Source organism: Pyxicephalus adspersus, chromosome 11 (assembly GCF_032062135.1).
Source record: "Pyxicephalus adspersus chromosome 11, UCB_Pads_2.0, whole genome shotgun sequence".
Taxonomy (NCBI): domain Eukaryota; kingdom Metazoa; phylum Chordata; class Amphibia; order Anura; family Pyxicephalidae; genus Pyxicephalus; species Pyxicephalus adspersus.
In genome coordinates, this window is record NC_092868.1 from 30,075,834 (window position 1) to 30,088,039 (window position 12,206).

A 12,206-nucleotide genomic window follows, 5' to 3' on the forward strand; every position below is an offset into this window, starting at 1 on the left:
TAAAATGGCTGAATATATGTTCAAATAATTTATAAATATACCCCTCATTTTTTTGTAGCTTATCATCACTGGCCCTGGTTCTTATCAAGGTTGCTCTGTCATTTCATAAATATCAGTGCTTAAAGAAACTGAGCCTCTTTCTCCTTAAAGCAGATCTGAATTCACCGGATTCTGATGTGTTAACATGTTAATTGCAATTTTTTTTTATTTATTTTTTTTAATATATGTTTATTTATTAAATAACTGGTGATCCTGCCAAGTCCTTCTTAAGACATTTGCTGTTGTGGGTAATAACTTTTTTAAACTCTACACTGTTTCATGTCCCTATTTTTTAAGACCATGAACAGCTGACAAACGGTGACACACACTTTCCTGGCACAGTGTAGTGTTGTCACCATCCTGAGCAATGTCCTGCAGCCATTGCTAGAGGAGTACACATCACCAGGATAAGACAAGATTGATAGTAGCAAATATCAAATTGGTGGGGTTTTTGCATAACATAGGGAAATGGTAAAAGTTCCAAGTGACAGCTCACCTTTCTATTTAGAAAAGCTTTTATTTCTTCTAAAAAGCAAAGCACACAGGAATATCTATCAGATCATCAAAATACATTTATTCCAAACACTCATTCTGCATACCCTGCAAGCTTTTACATGTTGAAGTATTTACAAGCTTTTTTTAAATTTGCATTTTTTCTTTCATTAAAATAAAACTTGTCTGTCTGTGTCTCCTAATTGTGTTCCAGCACAAGGCTTGTGTGTGGCACAGGCTTCTCATGGGGACTACATGCACCTTTAGCACACAGTACCCCATCACAATCACCACACTGAAGGTTTAATTGTGTGGAGGTCCAGATGCCGTAACCCTAGCTAGCCCTAGCTGCAGGTGCTTACCCAAGCTCAGCACCCCTAGGGGCGATCCGCGCAGGTCATTAACACTAGTTATAGCAAGTAAGGTTTACTGCTCTCTGAAAGTCTGCATAAGACTGAAATAAACCAGTATACCCTGCTAAAACAATAGGCCTAGTACACACAGAAAGATCTGCTGCCATTTCTGTACTCAACCAATCCATCAGATTGGAAGCCCCGAGGCCCTGCACACACCTGTTTGATATTTTGCCCTTCTTATTACTTTTCTTGAATAGACGGTGATCAGAATTATGAATGGATTTGATTGTTTGTGTACACATGATCAGACCACTAAAATTTTAGTGGTCCATGGCTCTGGTCAATGTGCCCCCCATCGGGGTCAGGAGAAACACCCCCATGGGGATGCGCCCTGCCTAGAGCCGCGTACCATGTCTCCGGTATGGAACGCAGGCTTAGGGCAGGTTGTGTCTCCCGCAGTCTCAGGCCTCTGATGGAGGAATGGATGGGTTCTGGCATTATGATGTCACTCTGGGAGAACTTTCTTCCCCTTGAAGTGACACGCGGCTTAAATTTAGTGGTCCGTGACATCCAAAAGGTTGGCGACCACTGCTTTGATCAAAGTTTACCAACATGTCTTTTCTGTCTACATCCAATCAGAAACCTAAAACTCACTTGTGATTGGTTGGCTTCTGATTTCCCTCACATCAGATTTAATTGTTTAGTGGATATTGGTTCAGAAGTGATCAACCTGTGAATAGAGCAGCTGAGGTTTGTTTGTAGTTCTACAAAAATTTTGAGAAAAGTAGAATTCAAGAATGTTTCAATTACAGTTGTAGATCAATTACACTTTTGTAGTGCCAATATATTCTGCAGCCTAGTAGAGAAATTATTGTCAGTGCGCATTGTCGGTGAAACTTATACACTTATGCACACACAGCCGGGTGAATTTCAAAACTTCAGAGAATAAAACATAGCAAATGTGTCATTATATGTTCATAAAAAGATGATTAACCAAGTGAATAAACGTAAACTTTTTCAACTATCCCATTGTGTGCAAGCAAAAACATGTTTTTTTTTAAGATTGAGATTGGGTATTCTTCACAAAGTAAATGTTCATTGCATTCACTAAACTATATGAATTATCCTTTAAAGAGTAATCATTCAATCGGCTAAATGAACAGCCTAAAATTCCTTAGTAAATCAACCTCATTGTGTCTGTAAAAAGCAAATGATCAAACATTAGAATTTTTATTTACATTTTAAATGCATTGAGCATTTCGAAACGTAAAGCAGACTCAAACCTGCAGCAGGATCAAGTGATCCCGCACAGCTCCCGGTGGGTGGCACCTTGCCAGGTACTTGGCCACTTGTGCTGCAGTGCTGGTTGACAAATCAGCACCCACAAATTTTCAATGAACAGCATTAGGCTGTACTGAACCGATGACTGCTGTCCCAATTTATCTCTATGGGTAGAAGATACTTGTAGCGTTCACCGTCATGAGGAAGCAGTAACTGCAACGCAACCTCACTGCCAGTCCGAACACAACCTTATAGATGCTTGAAAGTTCAACTACTCCTTAGGTTAATATCAGCTTCTGAGCTCATGAAGAACAAGTTCTCTTTGGGTTCTGGCTCCACTTCCTTGTTGTGATAACTGAAAGCACCATGCTAAGCTTTATCATGTTGGCTGAATTCTTGATTCTTTCACGTGTGAAAACCAGCAAATGTTGACCTGGTGGCTTAAACTTTTTGCTGGCCATTTAAAGTCCAATGTTAATTTTCAAGAAACATTTAAGACTCATTTGTAACAACAAAGTAGCTTAGATTTGCAGATAATCCAAAACTTTTATATACCACCTGAGATCTATAGCACTGACCCATATTGGCCCATATTCAAAAAATTGTGTCTTGATCCACAGCAAAATAATTTGCCATGTCACAAAAGAATCTGCTCTAACACCAAACCAGAATCATTATGATGTCACATAACAAGTACATTTTGTTTTCTAAGATCTGTGTTCATGCAATATGTAACCTTGCTCCTCCCTGTAACTATATTACAAAATGAACACAGACACTGCATAGTTTTCAATACGGCAAATATATTCTACTTATGACAGTTCTATGCATTTTCCTGCCTGGCAAAATAAATTTTTATTTTTTTACATTAAGTTTTACATTAAGTTTTATATTTTCAAAATATACATTATTTTTGGCATTTTTGGCAAATTACATTATTTTTAACTAAACAGAATAAATATACTTTTATAATAATATAAGCATTAGGGATTGTCTGGAAATCATCCTGAACAAAGAGGGACTCTTGTCTTTCAGGTCCCAAGGACCCCTTGCTATATAATAAAACAATGACTATTATCATATTCAGTAGGTTGTTATATAAGAATAAAATAATAAAGAAGGGACATACACAGCTTTTCTTTACAGAACAATAATTTGTTAGGACAAATAGAATGAAGCTAATAAAAAAAATGCTGATTGTAATGGTCAGTGTAAAAAGGACTGCTTACATTTGTGGTCAGTAAATGGCCTTTTACATTTTGGGGTTGTGAAGTGACCCCTTACATTGTTGGTCAGTGACAGATTTCTAGATATTTATGATCATTGGGGGAGTTACTAAGATAAAGGCCAATTACATAGGTGGTCATTGAAGAAGGACACTTGTAGACTGGTGATTATCTGAAGAAGGATTTCCGTACATTGGTAGTTGTTGGGAGAGTCAGTAAGAGAAAGGTTCATTACACCGGTGGTCGTTAAACAAGCACACATGTGGACTGGTGATTATTTGGAGAATGACTTCCTTTCATTGGTGGTCATTGTGTGAAGCAGTAAAGCGGCAAGCACACATGCAATAATTGTCGTTGGAAAGGATCTTTCATGATCCTTTCCAACGACTAGCACTGCACGATGCATGAACAAGTGCTGCACATACAACGTTCTGCTCTATGCAGAGGGGAGGGGGAGAACAACGGAGCGGCACTCTGCTGTGTGCTCTCCCCTTCCCTTGCATTAGGATCATTAGTCGTCCATCGTCCGTGGATCCGCCAGGACAGTTGTTCGGATGATGGCTGACTGCCGCTGTACACACGCGAGATTCTCACCCCATATCGGCCCTGAGACAATTATCGGGCGAGAACCGTTGGACGTGTGTACGTAGCTTAAGAGAAAGGTTCATTAAATTGGTGGTCAGTGAAGAAGGACTTCTTTACATTGGTAGTCATTGTGTGAGCCAGTAAGAGAAATGCCATTATATGGCGGTCAATGGTTGGATTTCTCATTACAGTGGTGGTCAATAGGAAAACCTCCCAACCCCTGGAGGAACCCTGGGATTTTATGCACCCTGATTGAGAATTGCTGCTTTAGGGGAACCCTATAGTAAAATAGCACATACTGGGGGAGAGGTGACAAATAGCTGCTGTGATAATGGGGTACATAAAACCGAGATACAAAGATTAAAGCCCCACAGGTACATTAACCTGGATTGACAATCATGCTGCGTAAATTGACAAATAAACATAATATATTAACATGTCTGCACCTTCCTACTCTACAAATATTCTACATAAGAAATCATAATCAATACCACAAAAAAAACAAAGTTAACACAGAATATAACCCAATCACTAAACCCTTATATGATCTTTCACAAATTAATAGAAATAAATCAAAGGTCATTTCATTATTTTAAAATTTGCAGGTATGCCAAAGTAATACCTGGTGACCTATCCTCCTTCATGAATTGGCGTGAGACCACTATTCCTGTCTCCGAATTGTTCTCATGTGTTGTCACATTCACCCCCAGCTATAACCTTATGTCCTTATGTCATGTCGATGAACATTACAGGAGTGTTCTGCCATTGCCATAAAGAAAAAGTCCAACCTTGCTACTCTACCCCCACTGCAGCCAGTGTATGTAGGCAGTAAAGGGACGGAAAGAGGATGCAGTGGAGTAGCAGAAATTGGATGAGAAGAAAAAGAAAAAGGTGGCAAATGTTTATGATGCACAGTGCTTTAGCAGGAATAATACTATCTATTTATTATTTAAATCTACTTTTCTATATAATAATATATTACAGTAAGCTGAACTTGTACACATAGTTGCAAAGTGGTGCTTTTTAAGGTTATCATAACTTGTGCTAATCACAATTTTGTCTGCAATGGACAATGATGGAGATGTTTGATGCCAGCAGGTGACCTGACTTGTAGATTATCTAGTACAAGTCTGAATTGGAGTTTAGAATAACAAAAACAAGTTCACACATGACAGAGTATCCAAATGATGCCAGAATCCCAGCACTAAAATCACTGCTGTGACAATGCAGCATACCTGGATGACAATAGTCCACATTCACCATCCTGATGAGGGCTGTGTGCTGTGTACCCTGCTGCTGCTGCCTGCTGTGGATGGCATGGAGGTGCTGGAAGCAGGGGGCAGATGCTGGCACTAGGAGGGCATATGGAATTCCAGTTTAGACAAAACACCGCACCTCTCCTACACAAGGCAACATCCTGCGCCCTTGGCTAACAGCCCATGCAAAACATCTATTTGCATAGCTTGACGGGCCAAGAGAGCAGGAAGAAGGGATGGGAGCAGCTGGCAGTTGGAACACCTTCATTTGTAAGCGTGACACCTGTCCAATCTTCTCTTTACCTGTCACCTGTGCTTGCTTCTACCTGGGACATTTATATCCGACACCTCCACCTTGAGGACACTTTATTATAAGCGAGATATCAAAGTCATTGTCAGCATCAGTAGAATCAGGGCATGGTGGTATTTTAGGTTATTATGGAGGGCACTTTTTATGGGCTTGCCTTTCCCCTCAAAAATGTCTTTTTTGACATTCCTCCATGGCCAAATCTGCTTTTTTAACATTTTTAGGAGGAACAAAGCTACAGTAAATTTACTGCAAACCATTCAGCAATGTCACCATGCTGTATAATCATCTAATTAAGAGTAATATTTGCACTGTGTATTTTTTAAATAAAGATAAAATTGTGTCAATGATGAGTGTCAAGTATTTAGTAATGGGCAAAGCAGATCATACAAATTCTGGTATAAAAACACAAAACAAATGTTAATTGGTTTCATAACACTGTGCATTAGCACACTACTTATACAGTTACCGTGTTTCCCCGAAAGTAAGACCTACCCCGAAAATAAGACCTAGCACTTTTCCCCCCAACCTGCCCTAATATAAGACCTGTCTCATGGCTGGTGGTGGTGGTTTTGGAATGGCATGTCTCATGGCTGGTTGTGGTGGTTTTGGAATGGCATGTCTCATGGCTGGTGGTGGTGGTATTGGAATGGCATGTCGAAGGGCTGGTGGTGGTGGTGGCATTGTGGATCTCAGGGCTAGTTGTGGTGGTATTGAAATGGCATGTCTCATGGCTGGTGGTGGTGGTGTTGGCATTGTGGGTCTCAGGGCTGGTTGTGGTGGTATTGGAAAGGCATGTCTCATGGCTGGTGGTGGTGGATTTGGAATGGCATTTATCAGGGCTGGTTGTGGTGGTTTTGGAATGGCATGTCTCATGGCTGGTGGTGGTGGTTTTGGAATGTCATGTATCAGGACTGATGGTGGTGGTGGTGTTGACATTGTGTATGTCAGGGGAGGTTGTAAATGTAAATATTTAGAGGTATAAAACATTTTTCACCTTTAACAATCACACAAGCATATATGATGTTGTCTGTCAATGGCCTTTACACAAAGTTTTATTATCATTACTAGATCTGGTATTTTTCTTCTGTAGTCTCCCTGTTACAAGGCACCAAATATAGCAGCTACATATATACAAGATGTCCCATTTTCAGCTGCTAAATGGTCAGACCAAATGTTCATCTACCACTAGGGGTTTACAGACTACTATTGTCTGAAAGCACAGTTTACTGTAATTTACAAAGAAGCTGACCAATCTGTTACAGCAATAAGAACCGGAGGTCTTCTCATCAAAAAACAGAAACAAGTAGTATTTCTTCTATTTCACCAACAACAATTTTTTTTTTCATAACAACATTTACAGCACTAAAAATATAGTATTGTAGCTACATTATAGCTAGGATGTAGCTAAAGAGCTATTCACACAAATGTAGTATTTAGATTTACATACAGTATAAAGTGTCTATATAAACCCCATGTTTTGTTTTTCAATATATTTGGCATTATGTCTCACCTATACAATACCAGCACTTCATTAGTGTAGTCAGCTGGTACATTAGGTCCTTCAGCTAGTTGTTGGGCTTATTATCAGAATAATCCGATAACAGCCAACTGAACAAGTAGATAATTACGCTGCTATCTGATATGCAGTGGCTTAGGCTATGTACGCTCAGGCTTGTCTCGGGCGAGAATCTGACATGTGTACAGAGGTCGCCTAACTTAGTTCAGGAAGCTGTCCTGACAGATCCATGAACAACTGACAGAGAAGTACATAGGAAACTAATATATCAACAGGACTTTAAAGGCAGGTAATACACATCACAGGTTATTTTAACACAAAAAATATAAAAAGGGAAGGATGTAGTAATCCGTATCAAAATTTCCTGTTGGACCCTCCTTGAGGACTAATCTTGCTGTTGAAGTACTGACTCCTTAAAACCAGATCTCCATTTTATTTAGGATTTCTTCCCTTGAATTTGCTGACTACTCTACAGCAAAATTCCATTTGATATAGAAAAGTATGTAAAAACATTTATATCTATTTGGAGCATCCATTGGTTCATTCTACCCTCTTCTGGTTTAAGTGTCTTTCCTTCGCTGCTGGAGGGGGTTTCTCCCACTCCCCATGCTTACATCCCATGTCAGGTTCAGTTACGCTCGCAGTTAAATCTCTTGTGCCTTCTATTCATTGATGTTCTGTACATGTATAATCCCTGATGAAGCGGACCATTTCTGCGAAACGTGTTGAATTATCCGAATTTACCATAATGTGTTAAGGATGTGGATACTTGTTTTGGTGATAACACACACTGAGTATTTTACATTTTGATATGCATTACTACATCCGTCCTTTTTATAATTTTTACTTTTTTTATCCTTGAAATAACCTGTGATGTGTATTAACTGCCTTTAAAGTCCCGTTGATATATTTGTTTCCCATGTACTTGATCTCTTTGAGATGCTGGCAGTGCTAATTATCAACTTGAGCTCAGACAATTCAGTACTTGTAACTGACAGCGAAGGACCCCTTTACATGACAATGGAGGAGAGCACAGCAGAGTGCTGCTCAGTCATCTTTCCCGTCCCCTCTCCATAGAACAGAACAGTGATGTGTGTACAGTGCTCCTTCTTTCATCTGTCATTCTTTTGACGCTGAAAATGATCATGAAAGGTTTTTCCTTTCAATTAAATTTCAGGTCTTCAGGGAACTCATTCTTTTACTACTATATCCACAGCTCACAGTATAATAGTGTGGTGTTCAGTATGAAGAATGTCCCTTAAATGGCTGGACAGTGGGAAAAATGCCAAAAAGATCATTAGTATTGGGTAAACTGACCCGAGAGTCACACATTGTTCATTGTTCAAGGAACCTCCAGCAACCTTTGGAGGAACCCTGGTTGAGAAACATTGCCCTAGAGGGTCAGTAACATTATAAAAGTGGTGATACCAGCATTTTAATGGACCCTCAATCCAAAACTAAGGACGGGACAATCCAAGGAGAGAAGTCTGAGAGTACAACTAACAGCAGAGTCCTGGCAGCCATGACTGAACCATAAAGACTAGTCTACTGCAGACCGTAATGACCCCAGAGCAGATCAACATGTTTCATCCAACCCCCTCCCAAAAAAAAAAAATGTTTGGGTAACGTTTCCATTAAATTCAATTTAATTTTAAAAGAGCTGATTAACAAATATTGTAAAGTATCTGCCCTCTATTTGACACTGAACTCAGATCATGTGCAGATAAAATAAACAAATAAACAGGACCTTGCTATTCACATGAGTGGGTAATTAGAGAGAATCTTTACTCAGTTTATTTATTCAACCTCACCACATTTTTATCAAATCAGGGCATAAAACAGTCAGTGACTGAAATAGATTTTCAATAGATTTAATAAAGTAAGATTAAGGCAATGTACATAATACACAGCCACCATCTCTATAATAATAATAATATATAATAGTATATATAGTAATATATTATAATAGTAAAGTACAAAACTTAGAAAGGAATGGGGGGGGGGGGGGTTAGGTAAGGCCATAATCAATACCTAATACAACAAATCCAAAACAATATGTCCAGTCCAGTTTTGGGCACCAGTTCACAAAAAGGACATTGTGGAATTGGAGAGAGTGCAGAGAAGGGCAACTAAACTAATAAAAGGAATGGAGGAGCTCAGCTATGAGGAGAGATTAGCTGAACTGAATCTATTCTCCCTTGAGAAGAGAGGTTTAAGGGGGGATATGATCATCATGTATAAATATATAAATGGTCCATATACAGAACTCTCTTCCCCATTATTCATTTTGAGATCATTACAAAGAACAAGAGGGCACTCTTTGCGTCTGGAGGAAAAGAAGTTTAAGCTGCGGATAAGGAAGGGATTCTTCACTGTAAGGTCTGAGAAAATGTGGAATCGGCTCCCTCAGGACGTAATATGCTAAGTTGTTTCTCCTCTACAGCCATGACCAAGCAGCAGGACTGCAAGTGTGCCAGGAGGAGTGGGACAAACATTGCAAGAGCTCTACAAGATACCTTCCAGTGGGTCACTCATATGTCTGTTTCTGACCAAACTGTAGGAAGCATTGTGTGGTTCGATTGCCATTTGCCAGAGAACACCAGGAGTGGCAGTTCACACTGAGCACATATGGCAGACATAAGAGTGTGGAGATGCCGTGGTAGACTTTATACTTCCTGCAACATCATCAAGCATGATGGTAGTGGGTCAGTGGTGGTCTTTGGGGCATATCCCGCACAGACCTCCACATGCTAGCTAATAGTACTCAGACTACTGTTGAATACCAGGATGGAATACACAGACCCATTGTCAGACCTTATGCTGGTTCAGTGGGGCCTAAGTTTCTCCAGGTGCAGTACAATGCTGGCCTCGTGTGGCCGCAGTTCTTGGATGGTTAAGGAATACTTGCCATTGACTGCCCCAGACCTGAAGCTAATAGAGACCCTGTAGTACATTTATTGGTGCATCTTAATCTGCTAGGTGGGGCCACAGACGATCCAGGTGCTCACGAATACCTTAATCCAGGTCTGGGAGATCCCTCGAGGTACCATCTGCCATCTCATCAGAAGCATGGCCAAACATTGTCAAGAGGGCAGACAGACACGTGGGGACCATGCACACTACTAAGCCATATTACAAGTTCCTGTGAGGGATAACTTTATCAGCTTGCTGCTGCTCTTTAAATCACACTTTAGCAGGCTGGTGGTATGTTTGTGACTTGTTTTGTCACTGCTGTGGAGTTTGAGAACCTGGCTATGCTGTCTAGGAGGGGTGTCTGTATAACATTAAAACATATGATATCTTTGTATTTTGGTATTTTTGCTGAAGTTTAACTCCAGTTAATATTTTATTGGTGGGTGCTGGAAGATAGTTAGCATTACCTTCATATCATGATGATCCCAAAGCCTGACGCTAAAGATGAGCACTGCTACTACTACTGTCTAAAACTTTTTTTTCCTTTGTGTATTCCATTCACATTTCTATTTACTACCTGTCCCAGGAACAAAAGGGCAAGCAGGAGGTAAATATTCCAAAACTAGGAAAATAGGAGACTCTATTGGGATGTTTAATCATTTTGCTGTGAAAATACTATTTTTGCTGTGTGTAAAACCTGCCACCAGAGGGCATCACTAAGCTGCATACTTAAAGCAGACCGAAACTCAAAATTTTTACATTACATGAAAGGGTAGAAAATCATTTTATATAAAGTAAAAATTGCCTTTTTCTTTTTTTAACGCAACAGCCTTTTCTATTTATTTTTTTTTTAGCGTGACCCACCTATGTACATACTAGCTTACTTAGGTGTCTTTAAATCCCAGCTCTAGGCATCGCTATATTTACTGTTTGTTAGTAATCCAAAATTCCAAGTGCACAGTGGTAACAATTGTGCGGTGCTTTGTGAGTGGCACAGCAGAAAGAGGGAGCAAAGATGCAATACTGGTATTGGTGTCACTTTTGTGGCCAAGTATATGTGAACACAGCCTGAAACTGTACTGTGGTATCTGGCACCATAATGTTAGAAGCAGATCCCTTAGGTCTGGTAAATTGTGAGGAAAGGTCTAAAGCCGAGGTCCGAAATCTTTTTTGGCCACCGGGTCATTTACGGGGTGTGCAGGAGCACACTAGGCCGGACTCTCGTCCCGCCCTAATGACTCTGCCACCCACTAGGAATGCCCCCTGAAGGGAAATCCTTCTCTGTATGCATTGCGGAGGAGAGGGAATGCTCCCTATTTACTGTGGCTGGCGTTAACACTTCTGCCGCCGCAGTAAATAGGGAATATAGTGAAGAAGGGAGCCACAGCAAGAGGAGGCTCAAGAGCTGCATGCAGCTCCAGAGCTCCAGCAATTTTTTCCGGCCTAATCCTGGCCGGTAACCTGCGGCTCCAGAGCTGCGTGTTGCAGGCCGGCATTAAGCCGGATCGGCCAGGGGGCGTTAGGCCGGAACAAACCACCGACTAGGCCGTATCTGGCCTAAAGGTCGGAGTTTGCCGACCTCTGGTCTAAAGGGTCAGTTTTGTTTTCCTGTAATTCCCTATGTACCTTCATATGCAGCACTGTGGCTTAGAAGTTAGCCCTCCGACATTTGCAGTGCTAGGTCCCAGATTCAAATCCTAGCCAGGACACTATCTGCATGGAGTTTGCAGGTTCTTCCCATGTCTGTGTGGGTTTCCTCCGGGCACTCCGGTTTCCTTCTACATTCCAAAAACTTGCAGTTAGGTTAATTCCTCTCAAAATTGACCTTAGATTGTATTAATGACATATGAATATGGTAGGGACATTAGATTGTGAGCTCCTTTGAGGGACAGCTAGTGACATGACTATGGACTTTGTAAAGCGCTGCGTATTATGATGGTGCTATATAAGTACTATGTAATATTAATATTGATTTGTGTTCTGATACTTCTTTATGGCCAGCATTATGTTTTTCAGCAAGGTGTGTTACAGTAGCTTTTTTTTCGTAGTGTTAGGTTAGACCGGCAATTTCTGCCCCACAACCAACACACGCTTCAGTAAGCCTTCAGCATTTCACTGGTTTACCTTCCTTGAACCACATCATTTTGGTATGTATGAACCACTGCATGCTGGAAACACTCTACAAGGTCTGTAGGTTTTTGAGTAGCTCTGACCCGCTCCTCTTAGCCATTT

At 40.5% G+C, this 12,206-nt stretch overlaps 1 protein-coding gene across 1 annotated transcript in view; it reads right to left on the minus strand.

The window, feature by feature from the left end:
- The window catches only part of POU2F3 (POU class 2 homeobox 3), a 50,618-nt gene extending 45,296 nt beyond the window's left edge, over positions 1-5,322 (minus strand). Inside the window, exon 1 of the mRNA XM_072426067.1 lies at positions 5,215-5,322. Within this exon, the coding sequence (XP_072282168.1) occupies positions 5,215-5,242 (28 nt within the window). The 5' untranslated portion in view covers positions 5,243-5,322. The remainder of the gene's footprint in view (positions 1-5,214) is intronic.
- Positions 5,323-12,206: the final 6,884 nt, after the last annotated feature.